At 43.3% G+C, this 26,485-nt stretch overlaps 1 protein-coding gene across 4 annotated transcripts in view; it reads left to right on the plus strand.

The window, feature by feature from the left end:
• Window positions 1-5,630: 5,630 nt before the first annotated feature.
• Window positions 5,631-26,485, plus strand: part of LOC121080495 (transportin-1-like) — an 86,205-nt gene continuing 65,350 nt past the window's right edge. For 3 of the 4 annotated variants that reach the window (XM_040578533.1, XM_040578537.1, XM_040578536.1), the window contains exons 1-3: window positions 5,631-5,760; window positions 5,925-6,038; window positions 9,106-9,181. In XM_040578533.1, coding sequence (XP_040434467.1) covers window positions 5,934-6,038; window positions 9,106-9,181 — 181 coding nt within the window. In that variant the 5' untranslated portion in view covers window positions 5,631-5,760; window positions 5,925-5,933. Of the gene's footprint in view, window positions 5,761-5,924; window positions 6,039-6,406; window positions 8,466-9,092; window positions 9,182-26,485 lie in introns of those variants that run through there. The other variant, XM_040578535.1, reaches the window with a different exon arrangement.

The following is a 26,485-nucleotide window of genomic DNA, read 5'->3' on the forward strand; positions in this document are numbered from 1 at the left end:
TATTAATCTTGTATCATATGGCTGAACTCAGGAGGACTGCACTAAATGTTTTAGAGTGGATTCTTGTTTGATATGCTGGGTGTGAGGACTACCAGTATTTTTTTAAGTGAAAGCTTAGGGCATGTCTCCAGGCAGAATGCACTGCAAAATAATGCAGTGATAGCTATTCTGCATGAGCTCCTTCACCTAGACACATTTATTCTGTGTTATAAGAGCCTTTTTTCTGCTTAGCTTAATTCACATCTCTCTCAGGCTGAAATAAGAGAGTTTACACAGAGAGCTATTATGGAATATCAGTTATTTCCTCTGTGCATACAAACATACATAGAGGTACAGAGAGACACTATAAGCAGTCTGTGTGGAAACTTGGAAGCCCAGATCTTAGCAATGGACTGGATGATTGATTCCCATTATAAATACCAATATTACAGATAGCAGTGCCTGAACTTTGTGACAAGAAGGAAGGTAGCTCATTAGAACTTTATCTAAAAGAAAAAAAAAATAAATCAAATATTACCAATGTAGTAAAACTAAAGACAGGGGGAAAGTTTCTAAATGGTAAAGTGGCTGAAACTGTCTAACAATTCTGAAATTAGGACAAATTTGAGAAATAGTTTTGATTAGAAAATAATTATTTGAAACTAGTTTCAAAACTGCTAGCAGCAAGAAGTTGTGTTTCCCAAAGGTACAGCTTGGAGGCTATGGCATTTGAGGGACAGGACATTTTCCTACTAGTTCAAATCTCTTTTCTGCCTGGGTGTTGGCAGGGATTTGCACCAGAGTCTCCTATTTCTCTTTTCAGTGCACTGGGACTACTGGAGGGGTGGGGAGGGTGTTCTATGTCTCCTATTTGTGCTGTTTACATTTGTCTTTTAAGTATTAACTGTCAATTATGATACAGGATGCTGATTAGGAAACAGTTGCTAATCCAAGTTCCTGTTAATATGTTTATAATATAATGGAAAACAACAGGAGAGATTAAAAGACCTAGCGCCAAGTACACTGTAATGTGATGGTAAGGATACTTTCCAGAAAAAAATTGGGTTCATCACCCTAGGAAGAAGCAAGAATTGAAGCCTGTCTTGTGTGTTCAGAGCTACTACTCTAACTACTGGATTTTGAATGAGATAGCAATGCCATATATTTTAACTATTCCTTTTGTTTCCTTGTATGAAAAATGCCAGAAATGCATCATTTCATCCTGATCTAATGGGACATATTGAGAGAGAAAGGGAAGAGAGCGCTGGAAACCAAACCAAAGATAAAAAATTTACTTGTGGGCTCTTTGTGGATACTTGAGTAGAACAAGTTTGTGGAGAGAGAAATAAATTGAAGATATAGATTAGTTTACTGGGATTTTTGATAATTTTTAATATTATGCACTGTTGTGATACCAGCGGATTCTGGATAATGCATGACATTTGAAGCTTGGATAATAGAGAAATCAAAGATTAGCCTCAGCATTTGTGCAAGACTGCAATCCTGTCTTCAGTGAACATTTGTCTTAACATATATAGGTGCAGCATTTCAAATTTATTCCTGGTGCATTCTACTGACTGAGTGGGATGATCTAGGCCATCACACGTTTTGATGAGTAGCTTTCCTGCTTCTGCCCGGTACTTAGTTTAACATTTGATTCCTAATTCCTTTTTACACAAGAAGATTCTTGCTTGAGGGAAACGGGTACTAAGAAACAAAGACAAAGGATACAGAAAGAAAAAATGTTCTCATTTTTTTTCTATTATGTTCTTTGCTTTCAATCTGATTTTTTTTCTTGACTCAGTTAAATTTTTTCCCCTCTCCTGCTTCCTCACAGAATTTAAAGGATTAGAGATGGGTAAGAATAACTTCAAAGTAATGATCAAGAAGAGAAGGTATCCGGCAAGATGAGGTACCTGCTTTGATTTCTATATATGCTGAGTAGTTCCCAGTGGGAAAGGAACCTGTATGGAGTCTAAAAAAGAACCTACCCTGGAGGATGATCATCTAAAGCTTTTAGATGTCCCCACTAACTGTAGAGGCTCCCATTCATACTCTGATTTGTAGGCCTTTTTCTCTCTTTTCTACTGCAGAAAGATCTTACTGGGATTTAATTCTGGTCATGTTCATGGAAAGGAAACCAATTTCAGGTTCTTAGTTACGGATCCATGGCCTGCTTCTCTTCCTGCTTTTTCCTGTTCTGTCTCTCAACCTTCCTTTCTGGTCGCTTCCCTTGTTTTCCATATTTAATCTTATTTTTTTGTCTTGTGTACTTGGTTTTCTGATAAAATTAGACAGATGTAATCCTTGTGTCATAATTTCTGAATAGTAACTTTTGAAGCTCTAATCAATTTCAACCAAATTTGACAGTGAGCCAAAAGTCTCAAAGATAATAAAATTTCATCTGCTCCATCTGTGCAAGCATCCATATGGAGAACTTTCCTTCCCATATGACTGTGAGTCATGAACATAAGTTTTAATGGCCTGGGTTTGGCTAACCCAGATCCATTGCTTGACACTTTTCTGTACTAGAAGGAAACTAGTGGAGATTCCCACTGCTCACAAAAATCTCATATAAACCTTTGTGCCTGTCCTTTCCTACTAACTAGTGGCAAGCCTTTACTCTCCTACTTTACTGACTCCATCTTGTAGGTGTTTCAGTACAATAACCTCTCAAGAGGTGTGCTGCATTAGCTGTCTCTCTTCCAAACAGCCCTGTGATAACTATGGCAAATGGCAATTGCTTAAACAGAAGAGGTTACTAAACATGTCCTGTTTCTTGGTTATTTTTTTAAAGCTGGTTTTGTTCTCTCATGTGCTGTGCTGAATATTTATTTGCTATATAGCTGTTTCCTGCTTCTTATTCTGGTGTGCATGCTTTCCTGATTCATCAGCTACCTTCTTTCACTGTCCTCATTATCCAGATATGTAGATATTATAAGAACACTGCCCATCTTACTAGTTGCCTATGATGGTTCTCTTTGCTGTTTTGCTGGAGACTGTGCTGTGCATACTAGTTTTGGCTCCTTCAAGAGTGGTGGCTCACAGTAAGTAAGAGAAGGAAAGTTGGCTCAGGATGCTTCTTGGCACCTAAGACTAGGCAGCTGACTGTAACTTAAATACTGATTTAATTGAAAGCATTGGGGAGGTGAGATGAAGAGCCACACAGCAAATTATCTCGGCCACACTGATAAGAACCACTAATGTTTCCTGTCCTCGATGCCCCTGAACAGTTATTAAGGCTGGGATGTGCAGCAAATATGTGGCACTGTCATGGTTTAACCCCAGCTGGTAGCTAAGTACCACACAGCCTCTCACTCGCTTCCTCCTCACCCAGAGAGATGGGGAGGAGAATAGGGAAGGTATGTAAAATTCAAGGGTTGAGATAAGAACAATTTAATAATTAAAATAAAATAGAAAAGAAAAACCTATAATAGTTATAATAACAATAATAATTATAATGAAAAGGAGAGAGAAGGGGAGAGGAATAAAATCCAAAGGGAAGGGAGAAAAGAAAACAAGTGATGCACAAAACAATTGCTCATTGACCGATGCCCAGACAGTCCCCGAGCAGCATTCACAGGCCCCAGCCAACTCCCCCCAGTTTGTATACTGAGCATGACATCCCATGGTATGGAATACCTCTTTGGCTAGCTTGGGTCACCTGTCCTGGCTGTGTCCCCTCCCAATTTCCTGTGCCACTCCAGCCCTCTGCTGGCAGAGCCTGAGAAACTGAAAAGTCCTTGACTTAGTATAAACATCACCCAGCAACAACTAAAAACATGTATCCTATCAACATTGTTCTCACACCAAATCCAAAACACAGCACTGCACCAGCTACTAAGAAGAAAATTAACTCTATCCCAGCTGAAACTAGGACAGGCACTCATATTGAGTACTGTGCTGCAGCAGAGGAAGCAGAAAGTGAAACTAGTTTTTAGTTAAAGTGGGATGTAAGCAGGATGATTATAAACACAATGACTAAAAATAAGATTGTAAAAAGCTAAGGAATTACTGTTTTTCATTTTCATATTTTAGACCATTTTAAGCAGTGTATGTTCTTATTTTGCCCAGTAGCGTATGTATAATATATAAAAAATAGTGAGATATATGTGTAATGCATGTGAATTTATATATATAAAAGCATTGGACAATCATTAATGGCATGAAAAGTAACAAGAACAAATGCCGGATTCTGTGCCTGTGACAGAGTAATGCTGGGCACAAGTCTAAATTGGGAGAGGAGTGGCTGGAGAGCAGCCCTACAGAAAGGGATCTGGGGTGCTGGTTGGCAGCAGGCTCAATATGAGTCAGCAGTGTGCCCTGGCAGCCAATAGGGCAAACTGCATTCTGGGGCGCATCAAACACAGCATAAGCAGCTGGTCAAGAGAGGGGATGATCCCACTGTATTTAGTGTTTGGTGCAGCCTCACCTTGAGTATTGTGTGCAGTTCTGGGCCCCACAATTTAAGAAGGATGTGAAGGTCCAGAATGCATCCAGAGGAGGGCAACAAAGCTGGTGACAGGGCTGGAAGGCATGTCCTATGAGGAGCAGCTGAGGACTCTGGGTTTGTCTAGTTATGAGAAAAGGAGGCTGAGGAGTGATCTCATTCTCTGCAGCTTCCTGAGGAGGGGAAGTGGAGAGGGAGGTGCTGAGCTCTTCTCCCTGGGATCCAGTGACAGGACATGTGGGAATGGCTCAAAGCTGTGTCAGGGGAGGTTTATACTTGACAGCAGAAAACATTTCTTTCTTGAGAGGCTGGTCAAACACTGGAACAGGCTTCCTACAGAGGTGGTCGATGCCTCAAGCCTGTCAGTGTTTAAGAGGCATTTGGACAATGCCCTTAATAACAAGCTTTTGTCAGCCCTGAAGTGGTCAAGCAGTTGAACTAGATGATCATAGAATCATAGAGTTGCTTAAGTTGGAAAAGACCTTTAAGATCATAGAGTCCAACAGTCAACCCAACACTGCCGAATCCACCACTAAATCATGTCCCTAAGCACAACACTACAAGTATGTTAACCTTCAGGGATGGTGACTCAACTACTTGCTTGACAACCCTTTCAGTTAACATATTTTTTGTAAAAACATTGTAGGCCCCTTTCAACGGAACTATTCTATTCTATATACACAAAAATTGCTAATTATGACCTGAGATTTCCTCTAATATATTTTGAGGCTAAGGATAAGATACACTAGGAATTTAAAGAAGTTTCTTTCCTCCATTCTTGTGTAGTTGGTCCTATTCCCTATTTACATATGAAATTGAGAACTTTCGAAAATATACCCAGCATTAAACCATATCATGTAGAATTAAAGCAAACGGCATAGCAGGTACCGTGTTCCTAACTCCTTGGTCTGCATTTGCATCCCCGCTTCTCTTCCGTGGGCGGCAGCCTCTTAGATCGCTGCCAGTCGCTGCGGGTGCGCGGCCACAACTGTCCCAAGGAGGCCGAGCTGGGGTCGCGCTTCGTCGGGGCTGCTGGAGCTTTGTCTCTGTTTTCGGGTGGTGGTTGGGAGGAGCTGTGGAGGAAGCACCCAGTTTTCCGCCTCCCGGGATTGAGAGGCTCGTGGTTTTGTCGCCCCCAGGCTCCTGACAGCGTGGGACTCACTAGGGAAAGGCTGACGGCGACGCCGGCGTGCCCGAGGCGGCTCTGGCGGACGGGGGCGTGCCCGGCGCTAGGACCCAGGAGGACGCGAGGCGGCTCTTAGGGCCATATTGCAAATTTGCTGTGACTCAGTTTGCTCTGTGTGCTGCGCAGCGGGTGGCGGCGGAAGCAGGTCAGTGTTGTCCGTTTGTGGGGCTGGGTTCGGGGTTGGCGGGGTGCACGGGAAAGAGTGGGTCGGGTGCCGCGCAGCTAGTTTGCTCCCTTCCTCCTCCCTTCCTCTCCCCTCCCCCCCGAGGCCTGCTGCGCTGCTAACCGCGGATGTTTGGTGTTTTTCAGCAAGCCAAGATGGAGTATGAGTGGAATCCAGACGAACAGGGGCTTCAGCAGATACTGCAGCTGCTCAAGGAGTCCCAGTCCCCGGACACCACCACGCAGCGAGCCGTGCAACAAGTATCCTTGGTCGAGGCCTACGCCGCGCGGGCGGGTGGGGCAGGCAGAGCGGAGCTGTGGCGGCCTGGAATGGTGCTGAGGAGGCCGGGGGTGCCTGGTGGGGGCAGCGCGGCCACGGCAGCCGGACCTGCCCGGGGAGCCGCCACAGCGAGTGCTGTGGGCCGAACGTCCGCAGTAGCGGGTGGCCGTGGCGCGGCGTTTGAACTGCCGAGGTGGCCTGTGGGCTGCGGGGCCGCCTTGCTCCGCCGGGTGCCCGGGCACCTGTTGCAAGCCCGGAGTCAACGTTCGGGGTTTTTTTATTTTTAAAGCCCTAGCTCTGGCGTGGCTGTTTCGGTATCTGCTGCTTTCCCAGGTTACCTCACGCTGGGCCGCTGCCAGCTCCTAGTCTTCAGCTGCGGCGGATCCCGCCGAGACGGCTGGGGGGCCGCTTGTCCACCGAGCTGAGTTGGCGATGCGGCGTGGCGTACCGGTCGCCACTGCGGCAAAGTGGGAGCTTTCTAATCTAATCTGGCGCTGGGATTCAAGGCGAAAGCCGTAGCTGGTGGGAGGAGTGTCCCTGGTGGAGCCGCTGCCTGCATGCTCTCCTTGGCCTGCTGGCTCTGACACTGCATTTTGCTACGTTGTGAGGATGTTTCTGTTTGCCTAGAATCCTGAGCCTGAAATGCATACTGCTCATTCCACTCTGTGTTTCACGAGAAGGGGGAAATCTTCTTGTGCAGCTTTGCAGTGCATTTTATGTTAGCGTTGTGGATTGTTGGTTTGTTGTTTGGGTGTCATAGCGTGCGTGCTGTTTGTCGTTCTCGCCCCCCCCCCCCCCCCCCCCCCGGAAAATTTTATGTTAAGACTAATAGAAATATAAGGCTTGACAAATAAAGCTCTCATCTACCATCTCCTACTCCTTGAGGTAACTATATAAGTGCTTTTAAAATATCTAGAAGTTCTGAAAGGATATTCTCCTATGAAGGATTTGAGTTTAGTGTCTTGATCCCTTTTTATTTAAGACATTTGCTTGAAGGGCTTAACAGAAAACAACAGAATTCATTTATGTAGGTAAGAATATACATATATTCTTTTAGAAGTTTAGCTTGAAGCCAAACTTGCTTGATTTCTAGGCTTTCCTAACAGATGTGGTCAAACTTTTGAAAACTTCTGTTCTTATCTGAAAGGTGAAGGTAGTTTTCATCTTGTTCTTGCAGCTATGTTTCAGATTCTTAAGATGCTATTGCTTCCTTTGAAAAATACTATACAGAAGTGGCTAAGTGTTCTGATAATGTCCCAAACTTAAACAGATGCTCTTTAGTACTTGAAATACAAAAGTGCTTATAGCATCAGTGTTTATAGTGTAGCTTTCATGTAAAATTACGTTTTAAAGCTCTGCTTCAAATAACTTAATGGCATCTAGTTTATTTTTTGAAAAATAGTTTGTGTAGAATGGGCAATATAGGTGATGCTGTCTGTCTTGAAGATGAGTAGAAATTTACTGAACAAAAGTGCTGTTAACTGATGTTTGAAATTCTTCAATGGCATTGGTAACTCCCTGCTGTGCTGAAATACCTGTGCTTTCAAGGAGGTTCTTATATGTTGGCTTGTAAAGGTTAGATAAATGGCACATTTTTATCGTATTATCAGTTTGGGAAAATATTCTAATACAACTTGACAGGCCATGTCCTATAAATTAAAAATAAATAAATAAATGTGTCCTTTGAGACTGTTTCCACATAAATTTGTGATGGCTGTTGTATTGTGGATCACCACTTAGTAGCATGTCTGTGTAGGATGGTGATTAATGGTTTTAAATTTAAAGTACTTCCAGTCCTTAATTTTTTAAAATAAGATTATCAGTGTGTTGGCTGTCTCATCTTATTTATGACATAGTTTTGGCATATTTAGGTGTTTATGCTCCTCACTTTATTACATTTGAGTTCTAAAGTTATGAATTGGTAGGGCTTTCAAACATTTTTCAAATGAAGATATAGATGTTTCTTGGAATAAAAAAGAAAAAGTTAAGGTGGGTGAAGAAATTGATAAGAAAATATGGCCTATAAGCTATTCTTTGATTCCTAGACTGATTAGGTGTTTTTCTAATTAACTTTCTATTTAATACTGCTCTTTCAGTTCTTTCTGCTTGCTTCTGCTGCTGCTTATTTGAGCCATTGGAATTCAGTTGTTAATGTTCAACTTGACTGCTTTGGTGATTATGTTTCTGAAGCTTGGAGAAAAAGAAAAACATTTTGAAATGTGCTACCATACTTCTTGGCTGTTCCTGAAAGAGCTCTTTGGCATGACACCTTTGACAATCTTTGGATGTGTTTTTCTTCAGTTCTAGGGGCCATGTAGAATGTTCTGTATTATTTTTCACTTGCTGTGACCATCCTTCTGTTCACGTTTCATCTTCTGTGTTTCACAGCAAAGGAGCTTGTAGATGTGGTAAGTACACTTTACTCTCTTATTAAGTGGAAAGAGAGTAGGTTTCTCTAGCAAAGTTACTACTTGATGCAAGCAGCCTAAATATCTAAAAATGAAGTTTCTTAAGCTTGTGATTGAGACACTGGCTGTTGGTCATTGGAAGGGCCATTAATGTCCTAATGGAGATACATTTTGCAGAAGTTTAGCGATTTTGACTATTTAGAGATTTAGCTATACAGGAAGTAAAGTAAATGCCTATGAAGCAAACAATCTTACTATTTCTAAAAATTTTGTTAAATGTCTTGATTGCTTGCCATACTGATATATAGTAGATTTAGTAACTTAAAGATGACACTACATGCTTATGACTTAAAATATTGTTGAGCATATTACTAATTAATACCAGGGTGTGAGAAAATATTTTTAAGGATCTATTAATTTCTGTGTCTGTCCCTGGATTCTTTTTTCAGTTTTCAACGTAACTAAAAGCTACTGCTTCAGTATGAAAACTACAGTAACTGTTTTCAGATTGTTCATACTCTGTATGTTGTGAGCTTATAGTCACAGCTGTTTGATGCAGTAGTACATAACTCATGGTATCCAGAAAGCCATAAATGTTGTGTGTGAAGATTCAAATTTCCTTAACAGTTTCTCTCTTCAGAAACTAGAACAACTCAATCAATATCCAGATTTTAACAACTACCTGATTTTTGTTCTTACAAAGTTGAAGTCTGAAGGTAAGTTCTTAAGATAATGATTGGTTTATTCTGTGTTTTGGGTTTTTTTTTAAATTTATTTAGCTTGAAAGAAATAAGAAGCTGATTTCTATAGTAATTTTGATGGTTGGTTGATCTCCATATTCATGTAGAACTCTCTTCCTCTCAGGAGTCTTTATGAAAAAACATCTGATACATGTTGGTGCTTGTAGTTTGTCTTGGAATAGATTCCATTCTAAATGTTCTATGAAATCTTACCAGAAATGTGGGAGCATCGTTCTTCTATCAGACTATAGTGAAATTGTGGAAAAATATTGCAATTCATGGTGATGTATCATGACTATACATATTATAAAATGTGCTGCAAAATCCAGTTGTGATCATGATCTCCCGAGTAATTAACCCGTTAAATATTTTTAATATCACATACTAGAGTTCTCCAAAGATCATGTCTGTCAGAATCTTAATTCTGAAGTCTTAATTCTAATAAAATGTAGTTACTTACTGTTGGTTTATTTTTATAGACTTTGATACAAACTGTTTATGGCATACTATGTAGCCTCTTCCAGTTGGTAAATTCCTTAGTAATGATCAGGGTGTATGAAAGACTTTCTTTCTGGTGTACTATAGCTACTGATTTGTGAGGTCTTTGCCAGTGAAAGAGACTTATTTCAAGATGTGTTTTGGCACATCTTCTGTCTTCTTTATGTTTGTTTGTACTTAACATGTTTGGTTTTGGGGTGTGTGTGTGTTTTTTTCCTTAGTGTCCTGCTACCTGTGCTGTTTCTGCCTTCTAGTGCTTCACCTCTGAGTTTTTCAATGCTTGCTTTTTTCACTTTGAATTATGTTTTATTTACATGTTCTTGCTGATGCTTTGAATGTTACAGGGCCACATTTATATTACATTTGAACTAGTGTTTTGGTTGTGCTGTTGGCTTACTTCAGGAGGAAGGAAAGAGAGAGGAGGAGGAAAGTATATTTTCGTATTTGAAGGCTGGAGTATATCCAAATGTTTTTGTGTGTTCTATGTAGGAAATCTGATAATCTTTAAGGCCTTGGGGGAATACTTCAAGTTTGAGAGAGAGCACTTTCAAGACCTGGATTGACCAGGATATTAAATTTTTGAGCAAGGTGTTAGTGCAGATATAAAGTATTCCATTCTAGTTAATGAGTATGCTATCATACTTTAATTGTTCATGTGCTTTATACCATTAACAGAAAAATGGAGTAAGTCTGGTAGTGGGATTTGGAGTTTGTACAAAGGATATGGTGGGAGGGTTGCTCCATTTCTCCCCCCCCCCCCCCCCATTTTCTAACAGTGCCTTGCTTTGCCAATTTCCCTTTCTTCATTCTGTTTACCACTTGAGCTTGAGGTTCTAGATAGTGATGTGTTAGAAACTCTTTCCAACAGATCTTCTGAGATTATCTGATAGTCTTTTTTTTTTCCCTCCCTTAACGTTTACACACATCAGTCTGGAATGGAATGAAGGGTAGGAGATGCTAACCGTTGCAAAATGGTTGTTTTAAAGTATTAAATCGGGGGGGGGGATTGGGATCTGGCAGGTTGAGGGGAGCAAGCAAGCTGAGAAAAAGTAGCGAATTAATCTCTAAGAAGAGGTGTTTGGGATCAGACTGCGCTGTTATCTCTTGCAGGTACATTAGGTAGGTCTTCTGCGAGACTGCTGAGAAGCAGCTGTTGCTTCAGAGAAGCTCTTGTCTTGCATCAGTGACATTTTTAGTCATAGTCTTTTGTTCAAGGCAGCTGTTTTTAACTTTTGTATTTCTAGTTCAGGAAACTTGCAGACTATTGGAGCTGCCATAATTGAGTCCAGGGTTGGTGCTTCTCATAGTACTTCTCAAGTTCCAACTATCCTGTTACCTTTCTTGAGTAGGACTAATGAGGCATGACAGAAGACTGTTTATTGGATTTGCTTTGAATCCAATCAACAGTCCTCTGTTGTCCCTCATTAGTCCTGCCTAAGCAAGGTAAAGAGACTTTTAGAACTGCTATTCAGTAGTTAAAATATTCTTGCATCTTCTTTTTGGACCAGTAGGGGAAAATGTGATGAACTTATCAGGTAGATAACTGTCTTCAGTACAACTGGGAAAATGTTGTTTTCTCTCCCCTCCTGAAGAGGGTTCTATTTTAGCACTCTATCCTACAGCCTTGCCAAGGTTGTTGACTAGGGGAAAGAGCTAGTGTGCTTTACAATGCAGACCAAAGTAGAGATATTTGTACTGTTGGAAGTTAACACTTCTGTTACGGCAATACTGTCCTAGCAGAAGGAGCCATGGAAATAAGCTTCCAACATCAATGACAACATGTTCAATAGAACTTAAGGTGGTTTGATAGCTAGTGCATGAGAGCACTTGATTTGATAGCAGCTATGACTAAACCTTGATTCAGTTGTTGAAACAGCTGCTGAGAAAACTGTGCTTAAAGAACCATTTAGGTGACAGCTCCTGAATGTGGGAATCACAGAATGGTCAGGGTTGAAAGGAACCTCTGGAGATCATCTAGTCCAACCCTCTGCTAAAGCAGGTTCACCTAGAGCAGGTTGCACAAAATTCCGTCCAGTTGGGTTGTGAATGTCTCCAGAGAAGGAGACCCCACAACCTCTCTGGGCAGCCTGTTCCAGTCCTCTTGTCATCCTCAAGGTAAATAAGTCTTTCCTCTTATTCGGATGGAACTTCCTGTCTTGCATTTTGTGCCCATTGCCCCTTATCCAGTCACTGGGCACCACTGAAAAGAGCCTGGCCCCATCCTCTTGACACTCACTCTTAAGATATTTGTCGACATTGTTAAGATCCCCCTCTCAGTCTTCTCTTCTCCAGACTAGACAGCCCCAGCTGTCTCAGCCTTTCCTCATAAGGGAGATGTTCCAGCCCCCTCATCATCTCTGTAGCCCTCTGCTGGACCCTCTCCAGCAGTTCCCTGTCTCTCTTGAACTGAGGAGCCCAGAACTGGACACAGCATTCCAGATGAAGCTTCACTAGGGCAAAGTAGAGGGGGAGAATCACCTCCCTCGACCTGCTGGCCACACTCCTCCTAATGGACCCCAGGATCCCATTGGCCTTCTTGCCCACATGGGCACACTGCTGGCTCATGGGCAACTTGCTGCCCACCAGACCTCCCAGGTCCTTCTCCGCAGAGCTGTCTCCCAGCAGGTCAGCCCCCAGCCTGTACTAGTGCAGGGGGGTTTTCCTCCCCAGGTGCAGGACCTTATACTTGGCTTTGTTGAACTTCATTAGGTTAATCTCTGCCCAACTCTCCAGCCTGTCCAGGTCTCGCTGAATGGCAGCACAGCCTTCTGGTGTATCAGCCACTCCTCCCAGTTTTCTATCAGCAGACTTGCTGAGGGTATGCTCTATCCCTTCATCCAGGTCAGTGATGAATAAGTTGAACAAAATTCTGTAATGGTTCATTAAAATGTGTGTTGAATACTCTTATTTTACTGCAATGGAGGTTTTACTAGGTTGCCTGCAGATACATAGGGCTCAGGCCAAAGACAAACAACTTTGCAAATAAAAGTTTGTTTGCAAAGTTATTTCATTGCAAAGCTGGCTGTTTCACTGAGGCCTTCCTCTAAGATATGCGTAGGTTAGGGATTTGCTTTGTTTTAGCACCGGAGGTATTACTTTCAGTTGAAAAAAAGTAACTTTTTTTTTCCCTCCAGTGTTAGCTTTTTTAGGCTCCTGTGTCTGCATGCTTATGACTTGCTGGATTTAGGTCTGTTGTGGTACGCCTATGCATGTATGTGGTGTTTTTTCTGATTTTTAACTTCTGTGGGCCTTGTTAAGCTTGGACCTTCCTGGAAACAGGTGTTGCTCTGCTAGGATTTCATCAGTGGATATATGGCCTGGCTGGCTTGCAGCTATGGTATATGCATGCCTTAGATTTAGGCACTTCCTTTCTTTTTCTTTAAACTACTGTGCATTTCTAAAGACAAACCCTGATGTTACAGATATCACAGAATATGAAAAATATTGAGGAAGGAGCATGCAGTCCTGGAAGTCAGACAGTAGACATGCTGATGGAATAAAATACGATCCCAAGCCATTAAAGATTGAGGTATAGGTCTCTAGAAGGTACTTCCCAGGAGGCATGGTGCTCAGAGGTCTTTCTTAGCTGAGTGAGATGGAGTCCAGATTAACTGAAAAATACCTGAATGAAAGAAGTTTGGGTTTACTAATTTGTTTGTAAATTGAAATTATCATTTAGATGCTCTGTTAGTGTAGCTTTTCCTTCTTGGTTTGGCAGGCATAAAACCAGGCAGATAATGCAGTGGCACTGCCCTGCCTTAGTTTTTTGGGGGTTTTATTTTGGGTTTTTGTTTCTTTGTTTTTAATGTCCCCTGAGCTGAGCTCAGAATCCTATAGGCCTCTTCTGTTAATGAGTTGTTTTTTGGAGTGTGTGCATATTGGTGCTGCTGCTTCTTAGATCACTTTATATATGTGGTGGCTTGACTTTGGCTGGCTGCCAGGTGCCCACCAAGCTGTGCTCTCACTCCCCCTCAACTGGACAGGGAAGAGGAAATATGACAAAAGGCTCATGGGTTGAGATAAGGATAGGGAGATGCCTCAGCAATTACTGTCATGGGCAAAACAGATTCAACCCGGGGAACACTAATTTAATTTATTGCCAATTAACACGGAGGAGGATAATGACAAATAAGACCAGATCTAAAAATACCTTCCCCCTACCCTTCCCTTCATCCTGGGCTCAACTTCCCTCCCAGCTTCTCTACTTCTTCACCCCAAGCAGTGCAGGGGGATGGGGAATGGGGGTTGTTCATCACACCTTGTCTCTGCTGCTCCTTCCTCCTCAGGGGGAGGGCTCCTCACACACTGCCCCTGCTCCAGCATGGGGCCCCTCCCACAGGAGACAGTCTTCCATGAACTGCTCCAACGTGAGTCCTTCCCACATGTTGCAGTTCTTCACAAACTGCTCCAGCATGGACCCTTTTCAGGGGGTGCAGTCCTTCACGAACAGACTGCTCCAGTGTGGGTCCCCCATGGAGTTGCAAGTCCTGCCGACTGAAGAGGGTTCCCCCGTGGAGAGTCGGCCAAGTCACAACAATCACACCAATATGGCTACAGGCCGTGCCCCTTTATTAAACAAACAGATCATATTTATAACTTAAACCGACCGCTCACCCGACTTTACACAAAGGTGATTGGATAGAAGTCTCTGGCCACGTGGGCGTCCGTGTTGCTGATTGGTGAGCATGCTGCAGGTGCCTGATCGGAGTGTGCTGATGAGAGCGTGTTGATTTCGTGGATCCCAGGACTTGCTCTGCACCTGGCTTCTTGTTTGGGCATAGCTTGTTTTCTTTCTCCCACTGCTTGTTCCCAGGACAATTTAAAGCTGCCCTGCAGCTTCAACTAACAGGCCTGGGTTGTCCAACCCGGACAATGGTAACATATGTCCTTGGTCCTTAAAAAATCCCTCTACATATCCCCCTTTTTCTTCTTGGACAACCCATGTGTGTTTCACAATAGATGTTAAACCTTTCTTCAAACAAGAAAATAAACAGCTAAAAACTAAAAGCACTACAACAATGATTATAACAAAGCGTATTCCTTCCATCAATAACGTCTTTAACCAACCTGTTATCCCCAATCCTCTCAACCATTCATCGAAGGGATTATCATCAGCAAGGATATGCTTCATGTTTCCCTGCAGTTGTGACAATTTCTTGTGCATCGATATGGAATGATTGGAAAGGCTCATACAACACATTCCTTCAAAATCCTCACAACCGTGTCCATGTGCTAATAACAAAAAGTCTACTGCAGCTCTCTTTTGTAACATAGCATGCCTAACACCATCTACATCAAGCAATAACGAACTTAAAATCTGTGACGTAAGATTAAATTGTTTCTCTCCCCAGCCCGCTAACCTTCGTATATTCTTAGCATTTAATGCTGCTGTTGCCCCCAGCATAAATATGGAAGCCAGGACATTTGCTGTTACTGTAATGTAGATCGAGTCGGTCATTACATGTTTCATCAAAGGTGCGCAGTGCCCTCCGTGATCTGTGAGATTGTTGAGTCATTTTCAATAAGTCTTTCATATGTGGAGCAAACAAAGTCAAACACCCTAAATAACGTGGTCTACCGACAGGATACAAAGGAATCCCTGGCCACGCTCTGTCCCCACATATCAGAAAGATTCCCGGTGGTAACTGATAACCCCCTGATACATCTTTATGGAAACCCCTGGTTTTCAATTCACCCCAAATAGGTGAACCAGTTAGGTTTTGAAACCCTGTATAAAACTCCTGTTCACCTTGACGTGTTAGCCAGAACTGCCATGGGTCACCAAACCAAATTACTCCAGTGTCATTCACGGGTTGACGTGGTGATGACATGTGGGTACAGTCCCCCATACCAGTTGCAGTAACATTAACATATTCAACAGGTACAACGCTAGCCAATAGGTCTAACTCAGGGGTCCGAAAACTACGGCCCACGGGATGGATACGGCCCCCCAGGGTCCTCAATCTGGCCCCCAGTATTTACAGAACCCCCCTGCCCCCCTCTCCCCTCACAGGGGTTGGGGGGGATAACCAAGCAACCGCAGATGACTGCCTGCCACTTCATCCGCTTGCCGGCCCCCTGTTTAAAAAGTTTGAGGACCCCTGGTCTAACTCCTGCAAAGGTAAATGACGTGGCTGATTTAAATTCTCAATAACCGTCTTCTGCCACTCTGCATTATGCATAGAAGGCCAAACATATTGCCCATTTGGACTCATACATGTACCATTCTGATTGGAAGTCAGATCCACTGTTTTAACATTCCAAAAAACATCAACATTTGTTTCATTCTCTTGCAGGGGAATACCAATTAAACAAGTTCTAAAGGGGTTGTCTGCCTGTTGCAGACTTAAACAAAAGTCTGTTACCCCCGTGATATTTACCCATGTAAACCATATGTTTGTTCTAGGCAAGATGTCAAAAATATTTTGGCCAATGGGTAAAAAATTCATCAAGACCGTAAACCAAGTCACCACTTAAACATGTTTAGTCCTACAATTTCCACCATTTATTTTTTTTTTTCACATTCCACCCCACAAATCTGTGCTTTCACAGATTCTGATGATGTACACTGTCTCCAATCAGCATGGTATTACACTAGTCATATGTTTTCTCTTGCTTCATGCCCAGTTACTAATCAAACACATACACTCTTTACACCATTTACATTTAAGCTTTGGCTTACAGAACCGTTTTACCCCACATAGCATACATTGGCACAATACCCATGGGTTACATCCCTTACAACATAGACAGTTTATTCTGTCTGCTCACTCTGAGTCTTCTCTTCTGTCTTCTGATCTTGACATACAGGTCACACAAACTTGCTAGGGACCCTTATAGGTCCTTTATCTGTGGAGATACAAAAATAACCTCTACCGATAAATAACACCGGATTAGGTCCTTCCCATACACCTGAAGCCATATTTTTATACAAAACATTCAAACCAGGAACTGTAGTTGTTTGGTTCCCTCGCGCTGTTTGGTGATGTATAACAACAGGTGGTCCCTCTCTATCCTCCCTAAGGGAGAGATAGTTTAAGGTAAGCAACACCTTAGTCAACCGTTTAGTTACATCTATGTCCTGCCATACTTTCTGTCTCTGAAGATAATCCTTCAGGGTACGGTTTGCCCTTTCAACAACTGCTTGCCCCGTTGGGGAGTGAGGAATTCGCTTAACATGTTTAATTCCCCAAGTTGTCATAAACCTAGCGACTCGTTGACTACTATACGCTGTGCCATTGTCTGTCTTTATTTCTACAGGTACTCCCATGACAGCAAAACAAGACATTAAGCGTCTCTCCACATGTAATGCCTTTTCAGCAGTTTGTGCAGTGGCCCATATAAAATGAGAATAGGTGTCAATTGTGACATGCACATACTTAAGGTTCCCAAAGTCAGGTACATGTGTTACATCCATTTGCCAAACCTGAAGTGCCTTCAGACCTTTTGGGTTAGTGCCCACCCCTAAACCAGGTCCATGATGACTACATTGAGGACAGGAGCGGACAATACCCTTTGCATCTGCTATGGGTATTTGATACTGTCGATGTAAAGACTTTACATTCTGATGAAACGTCTCGTGGCTGTTACGAGCTTCTTCAAACTTATTTGTTGGAGGAGTTATTGCCAGACAGCTGACTGCTTCATCAGCTCTAGCATTACCTTCACCCAAACCAATGGTCCACTGGTGACTTCTAATATGCAATAATACAAAATTCACATTTTCTCTGTCGAAGAGTACCACGCAGTTGTATAAACATTTCACCAAGATGTTGGTTCTTTGTCTCTCTCAACAAGGCATCTTCAATGTGCTGTACTACACCAACTACGTACAATGAGTCTGATACTCTGTTTACAGGTGTATTGTTCCAGCTTCCCAATGCCCAACACACTGCTTTCAGTTCTAAGGTTTCAAGGCTGTCCCGTGGTTCACCGGTGATCACGTGTTTCTGCCACTGATTATCGGATTGCCAAACAAACGCAGCCTTCTTCATCTTTCGCCTTGCATCTGTAAACACTGTTGGCCCGTCAACTGGTCTTTTTGAGCATAACGGTCTCGCAATCCACTGGTAATGTTCTAACATCTTCCAGAGAGGTCCTTTTGGCCGGTTGTTGTGTACAACACCTGTATCAAGGCTTCCTGTATGGCTGTTGAATGTCTCAGGAGCCACTCATAATCATCACCGCAGACTGGAATACTGATATCTGCTGGTTCAGTCCCATCAATTTCAACAATCCTGTCTCTTCCTTTTCTCACCAAGGCCGCTACTGCTTCAGGGCGACTTAAAATATGATGTCTGGGTTGCAATGGCAAAAACAACCACTCTAAAACGATCGCTGTATTTTCCCCCTTTTTCTTTTGCCATTGTAAAATAAGGGCAAAAGGTGAAGTGGCAACATTACAAACCAAAAAAGATAACGGATGATTCGCCATTCGGCGACCACACCAGCCAGTCTGAACCTTGTGGGACACAACTTCTAGGGCAGCCCGCTGTTCTGGTGAACAAGTTCAAGGACTGTTGGCTTTGGTGCCATGCAACCAGGATTGGAAGTGTTGCAAATCATCATTAGTGAGGCCAACTATATTACGAACCCACTGTAGATCTCCTAAAAGCCTTTGAGCATCATGCAGATTAGCTATTTGTGTAGTAATAGTTACCTTTTGGGGTTGGATTTGAGCATCCGAGATGAGCCAGCCTAGATATTTCCATGGGGCTGAATGTTGAACCTTCTCAGGCGCCACAACCAAACCACATGATAGAAGGTGATCAACAAGGCATTTCATTTGATCATCTGAAATCCCTTGTTCAGCGGCCAGTAAAATATTGTCCATATAATGGTAGATCAGGACGTGAGGCCAATGTTGTTGTACCGGAACAAGTGCCCAATCTACAAAAGTCTGACCCATCGTAGTAGAGTTCTTCATTCTTTGTGGTAAAACAACCCATTCATACCATTTGGCTGGAGTGGCACGGTTTATTGATGGCAGAGTGAATGCAAATCTTTGCGTGTTGTCAGGATGTAAGGGAATTGTAAAGAAACAGTCTTTCAAGTCTATCACGACAATTTGCCAATTCTGAGAGATCATCGTAGGAGTTGGAAGACCAGGTTGCAATGCTCCCATCGCTAACATCTGATCATTAACCTTCCATAGATCATGTAAGAGTCGCCATTTCCCAGTCTTCTTTGGTATCACAAAAATAGGAGTATTCCAAGGACTTGTAGAAGGTCGAATATGACCTACTTTCAGTTGTTCCTGCACCAATTCCTCAGCAACACACAGCCGTTCTTCTGTTATCGGCCACTGGTCTCCCCAAACTGGCTTTTCTGTTAACCATGTAATCTTCAGTATGGGTGGCTGCCGATCAGTGGCCGTGGTGCAAAATGCTGGTCAGTTGTCATAACTAGACCCAATTGTGACAAAACATCCCATCCAATCAACCCTGATAATGTGTGTGGGAGTTGCATTACGTATGGCCAAATTACAATAGCCTGTCCGTCTTCAAACTGCAATGTAATCAAGTCTTTACTCTGCTTTGGGGCTTTTGCACCTCCTACTCCTACCACTTGGGTGATTGGAGCTTGCAGTTCCCAATCCTGGGGCCATAGATGTTGATTAATGATGGTGACATCTGCCCTGGAGTCTAATAGAGGTTCCAGACTAATTTGCTGACTGCCTTTCTTCAATTGAATCTTCTGATATGGTCTTTGATTGAGGGCTAATGTGAAGCACACCTCATGTCCGGTAGATCCAAAACCCTCTTCTCCTCCTATCTTAGATGTCTGGCCTTGTTGTCTGAGTTGCTCATAGTATTGTCGATGCACAACAAGGCTGTCATAGGGAAGTATTTGAGCAATTTTACTTCCTTTTGGAATAGTAACAGGTGGTTGTAATGCATAGGCCATAACTTGTATGTGTCCCGTAAAATCTGCATCAATTAACCCAGGTAAAACAATTACTCCTTGCCTTCCTGTCGAAGATGTTCCCAATAAAAGTCCTTCAACTGGAGAATTTACATTACACAAAGGTCCTTTTACTTCAGTTGGAATTAAAGTCACTTCTTTATTATTCAAAGTTACGTCTACTGTGGTCGCCACGTCCACCCCGAGGCTCCCCCGGGTGGCTGGGATGCGCTAGTATAAGAAACCACATTTCTCATCTGCATTGTTGGGGCCTGTACTTGTGTCTTCATGTGTAGACCCGTCGTACTGTGCTGCATGTTTCCCGACCTGTTATATCTACAAACAGCAGTAGCATGTGAACCTAATTTACATTTATGACACCAAAGTCTTTGAACAGATACGCCTCGTGTGTCCAGATTCACCACATCAATAACAAATATCAGATCCTGATTTACCATCATTCCCTTTTCGATGTCCACCTATATGATTTGTTAAAGCTGCTGCAATTATATGCCCTTGCTCCCTCAACACAGCAGTAAAGGCAGCCGCTTGGTTATTTTGTTCGGCTTGAGTAGCTCTAATCATTTCATCTACGGGACTTCCTTGGGGTAGTGTTGCTAAGATCGCCCTTGTTCTTGGGTTAGCCCCTTCAAAAGAGAGGGTGCGTAACAAATGTTCCTGCAGATCCGAAGGTAAATCAGAATTGTCCTTTAATGCTGCAGACAAACAGTCTACAAATTGTCCATAGGGCTCCGTTGTCCCCTGATGAACAGTGGTATAGGAAGCAGGTTTCTTCTTGTCTGGCACAGACAAAAGGGCTCGATGTGCTAAAGTTTGAGCAAGTTGATGCATTTGTATAGGATACTGCAATTGAACCTGCATGGTAGAGTAAGGTCCCTGCCCAGTTAACATATCTGCCCATAGACCATAAAGCAGATCTCCTATATTTGGATCTTGATGTCTATTTGCTTCCTCTACAGCTAGTCTCTTCCTCTCAAACATTAAATATTGAGAAGGAGCCAATAACAGGGAAGCAAGTCCAGCACAGTCAGCAGGTGAAAGAATGTCTGCTGTGAAAATAAACTGTATGATCTGTCGTGCAGCCTCTGAACACAGACCATGAGTAGTGACCATTTGCTTTGCTTGTTGCAATATTTTCCAATCATGCGGCTCCCATTGTGCACCAAGGTTATTAATCACTACTGGACAAGCTAACGAGCTAGTCATCTGCCAATCACCCTCCAAAAGAGCATCACGAATAACACCAGACCAACGCTGTAGAATTGGATCTTTTCTCGAGTTCAGCATCGGAGGGGTAGTTGGGCTAACTGGAGGAACTACAGGTATTGAAGTAGTAGGCAGGTTCATTTCAACTCGCTTTTCCAGTTTTCTTAATTTATTACCTCCTGTAAGGATTTCTTTGTATTGTTATCACAAAGCTTCTCCCCGCCTTCCTCCTCAAATTCGTCCGATGATGTTTCAGGAAGAGGAGGATACAACATCGGACATCGCTTTTGCCCTCCTTGATTTGATCTATGAGCTGTAGCCACCCTCTGTTTTGGCCTTGCTCCACCCACAGCTCCAATTGGTGCAGCAGGACTTGCTGCTCCTCCTTCCTGGGGAGGCTCAACAGGCTCTTCCGGTTTCAGCTCAGTTACAACAGACCCCCGAGGAGTAACTTCCGGTTTGTCTGCTGTCTTATCTAAAAACTCCTGTACTGTTGAACACGCAGAGGCTGACATACCCTTCATAGGACGAGCATGCCCAACTCCGAAAAACATAGCCAAGAGAGAAGGCTTAGGTGAATCACCCTTCTGCTCTATTGGCTTTTCTACCACATCTCCCCCCAACGCTTCTATAGCTGTTGCCGCTACTTTTTTTTCCGCCTTCATAGTTTCCAGAGTGTTAATTATAGACCACCATGTAGCTCCTAACGCTTTAGCTTCTTTTCCTTCTTTACCTCCCTCGATCGTAGTACCCCAGAGGCGATTTCCCACTTCTCTCCATTTCGTAATACTAAACAATAACGTGGGTTCAGGAATCAATTCCTTTTTTTGTGCCCAGCGAACTAAAGCCTCCACTTCTGTTTCTTTAGTGCTCTCACCTCTCTTAAAGAGGGTACTAGTTAAGAGTTTAATTTCCGCGTCTAATTCCATCGCAGTCTTCCTGAATGCCCTCCCCTCTCACAGAGAGGGTATCAGCAGAGAGCCCGGTCGCGTTTTTTTTTCGTCACGGTCTTCGTTAGTGCTCCCCCCTCTCTCAGAAAGAATATCAGTGGAGAGCCCTGCTGCGTTTTATTCGTCGTGGTCTTACCACCAGCGGGGGTGCGATCTGCAGCTCTACAACGAACTCTGGACTCCGCTTTTTGCCTTCCAGGTTCCGCCCACCTCTGACCTCTAGCTCCCTAATCGGACAACTTCCCTTTGGGTCTGATGCATAGAGACTTCCACCATTAAGCGAACCGCATTTAAGCGAATAAATGGGTCCCTGTTTAGGCACCAGATGAAGAGGGTCCCCCGTGGAGAGTCGGCCAAGTCACGACAATCACACCAATATGACTACATGCCGTGCCCCTTTAATTAAACAAACTGGTCATATTTATAACTTAAACTGATCGCTCACATGACTTTACACACAGGTAATTGGATAAAAGTTTCTGGTCATGGGGGCGTCCGTGTCGCTGATTGGTGAGCATGCTGCAGGTGCCTGATCAGAGTGTGCTGATGAGAGTGTTGATTTCCCGGTTCCCAGGACTTGCTCTGCACCTGGCTTCTTGTTTGGGCATAGCTTGTTTTCTTTCTCCCACTGCTTGTTCCCAGGACAATTTAAAGCTGCTCTGCAGCTTCAACTAACAGGCCTGGGTTGTCCAACCCGGACAATGGTAACATATGTCCTCGGTCCTTTAAAAATTCCTCTACAGCCAACAAACCTGCTCCAGTGTGGGCTCCGCTCCACAGGCCGTGTCCTGCTAGGAGCCTGCTCCAGCATGGGGTCTCCGCAAGGTCACAGCTTCCTTCAGGGCACTTCCCCCTGCTCCGGCCTGGGGCCCTCCACAGGCTGCAGGTGGGTATCTGCTCCACCATGGACCTCCATGGGCTGCAGAGGCACAGCCTGCCTCACCATGGTCTTCACCACTGGCTGCAGGGGAATCTCTGCTCCAGCACCTGGAGCACCTCCTCCCTCTCCTTCCCTGACCTTGGTGTCTGCAGAGTTGTTTCTCTCGCATATTCTCTCTCCTCTCTCTTGGCGGCTGCTGTTGTGTAGCAGTTTCTATCCCTTCTTGTCATGTTATCCCAGAGGCACTACCACCGTCGCTGGTGGGCTTGGCCTTGGCCAGTGGTAGGTCTGTTAGAGCCAATGCCAACTGGCTGCATCTGACATGGGGGCAGCTTCTGGTGTCTTCTCACAGAAGCCACCCCTGTAGCCCATCTGCTACCACCAAAGATCTTGCCACAAAAATTCACTTCAGTCAGATAATTCTGTCATTTCCCTGGGACTTCATTGTTATTATTTTTAACCTGGAATTACACCTTGCTGTATCTCACACAGCATCCTTAACTTTGTGAATGAGAAGTGGATCTGATATATGCTAAATGATTAAAAGATGATGGCCATTGTCATTCAGCAAGTATATTCTTCAGTCTTTAGAAATTCAACTTGTCGGAGTATTGGCTGTGATGACTTAATCTTGACATAATATTTTCTTGATGCAAGGTTGTATCAGCATACATTGAAATGATGCTGTCTACTTGCATCAGCAGAGACTATTGTGTTGTCTCCTGGTAACATTTCTCTATTGAACTCTAAAGATAAACTAAATTGAGACTTTGTAATCTCTGCAGAGTATTCCTACTATGCTTATGCCTGTCTCCTTTCCTTGAATGAGTTCTTTACACCTCTGAGAGAGCAAAGACAGAAGCTGTCTTCATATGGTGTCAGAAGTAATGTGGCATTGTATTTCACCAACATGAAGGCCATGTTAGGCTGATGTTTTATATGAAAATTGCAGGAACAGAAATGGTGTCAAAGCTTACCACTTTTTAGGTAAGATAGGACATATATAATGTGCCTCTGTGGTGAAAAAAACCCAACCCCAGAACTATTGATGAGAGGATCTATTATAGTTAAGATTCAGACTGTCAATCCTTATTGCCAAAACATATATGTCCTTTCTCAGATCTACCTTTTATCCTTCTTAGGCAAGAGATAGAGGACATGGTTAGTTTGCACACACTTTCTGTAAAGTTTTGAGTTTGGCCTCTTTTTTTATTTTTTATTTTTATTTCCTCTGTCCTTTAGGAGTGTTGCTCTTGGTGCTGCCAAGAGCTAATGGCAGTATATATTGAGACAAACACATGATGTTCCTGGTAGCTTTTTGCTGGTCCATATAGCCATACTTATCTATCCTGTTGCAGCTATACAAAGTCCTTGTGATCCCAATCTTAGATCATGTGTTAGTGACTGATTCTTCACCCAATCTTAGTGTGGGAACTCTAGTCTTTGGTCTCACTAGAGTGTTATCTCAGTGGATTTATCATGGTTTAACCCTGGCTGGCAACCAAGCACCACGCAGCCACTTGCTCACTCCCTCCCCACCCAGAGGGATGGGGAGGAGAATCAGAAAGGAATGTAAAACTCAAGGGTTGAGATAAGAACAATTTATTCATTTAAACAGAATAAAGAGGTAAGAACAACAATAATAATAATAATTAGGATGGAAAGGTTGGAAAAAAGGGTAAAATCCAAGGGAAAAGGGAAAAAGGAAAAATACCAAGTGATGCACAGTACAACTGCTCACCACCTGCTGACCGATGCCCAGCCAGGCCCTGAGCAACGATCCCCCCCAGCTAACCCCCCAAGTTTATATACCAAGCATGACATCCCATGGTATGGAATACCTCTTTGGCTGGTTCAGGTCAGCTGACCTGGCTGTGTCCCTTCCCAGTCTCTTGTGCCCCTCCAGCCCTCTGGCTGGCAAGGCCCAAGAAACCACAAAGTCTTTGACTTAGTATAAATATTACCCAGCAACAACTAAAACCATCAGTGTGGTTATCAACATTGTTCTCACATCATAGCCAAAACACAGCACTGTACTAGCTACTAAGAAGAAAATTAATACCATCCCAGCTGAAACCAAGACAGTATCCACCCCTTATTCCATACCATTTATGTCATGCTACATTTTCCAATACATGATCATCATCGCCTTTCCTGCCCTTTATATAAATACACAGATTATCATTCCCTTAGTCTATGTAGCATCCCTCTAAAATCCATTGAGTTCATTTAGTCCATGATGTTGGGCTCCATCTGTTATAACAATCTTTCTGGGCAAGGAGGACCGTATGAGGTGTTGAATTGTTCCATGTTGAAGCCAGTTCTAATCCTATTACAGCTGTGCTGATCTGGTTTCACCAGTCAGTCTTTGTTGGTGTGGCAGTTGAAATAAAAATAAGGTTCAAATCTTCAAATCTAAAGATGGTAGAAATGAATGCCACAAAATTATCCAGTCTCTCCGTGACGTGGGTTCAAATTCTGCCATCATCACCAAAGACAATATACAGCATTATGTAAGAATTGACATCACTTAATTTATTGACTGTTTTCACCCAAAAACAAATCCCCTCGAGGCACACATCAGACTTCCCCATCTTCCTGCATTACCCACCAAGTGCTCCCAGGCCCTTGAGTAAAAACAATCCCACAAATGGGTTTGCCTTTGCCTGAGGCAGGAATGACCCAGACTCTTTTCCCAAGCATATTTTTAAGGTGTACTACAGGAACTTTATCCCTTACTACAGTACGCAAAAGCTTTGACTGGGCAGGACTAGCTTGTGTAGCAGATCCTCTGGTATTAACCAACCAGGTAGCCTTTGCTAGATGTTTATCCCAGTGTTTGAAAGTTCCACCACCCATTGCTTTTAGTGTAGACTTTAACAGTCCGTTACATTGTCCAGTTTTCCCAGAGACTGGTGCATGATAGGGAATGTAATATACCCACTCAATGCCATGTTCTTTGGCCCAAGTGTCTATGAGACTGTTTCAGAAATGAGTTCCATTGTCTGATTCAATTCTTTCTGGGGTGCCTTGTCGCCACAAGACCTGTCTTTCAAGACCCAGTAGAGTGTTCTGGGCAGTGGCATGGGGCACAGGATATGTTTCCAGCCATCCGGTGGTTGCTTCCACCATTGTAAGCACGTGTCGCTTGCCTTGGCGGATCTGTGGGAGTGTGATATAGTCAATTTGCCAAGCCTCACCATATTTATATTTCAGCCATCGTCCTTCATACCAGAGAGACTTTAACCATTTGGCTTGCTTAATTGCAGTGCATGTTTCACATTCATGGGTTACCTGTGCAATAGTGTCCATGGTTAAGTCTACCCCTTGATCTCGGGCCCATCTGTATGTTGCATCTCTTCCTTGATGACCTGAAGTGTCATGAGCCCATTGAGCTATAAATAATTCAACTTTATGTTGCCAATCCAAATCTACTTGAGCCACTTCAGTCTTGGCTGCTTTAGCTACCTGCTGCTGGTTGTTTAAATGTTCTTCAGTGGCCCGACTCTTGGGTACATGAACATCTATATGATGTACCTTTACAACCAATTTCTCCAACCGAGCAGCGATATCTTGCCATAATGCAGCAGCCCAGATGGGTTTACCTCTGCATTGCCAATTACTTTGCTTCCATTGCTGTAACAACCCCCACAGGGCATTTGCCACCATCCATGAGTCAGTATAGAGGTAAAGTATTGGCCACTTTTCTCGTTCAGCAACATCTAAAGCCAGCTGGATAGCTTTCACTTCTGCAAACTGGCAAATTCACCTTCTCCTTCAGCAGTTTCTGTGACTTGTCATAGGGGACTCCATACAGCTGCC

This window comes from Falco naumanni, chromosome W (genome assembly GCF_017639655.2).
Source record: "Falco naumanni isolate bFalNau1 chromosome W, bFalNau1.pat, whole genome shotgun sequence".
Classification (NCBI taxonomy): domain Eukaryota; kingdom Metazoa; phylum Chordata; class Aves; order Falconiformes; family Falconidae; genus Falco; species Falco naumanni.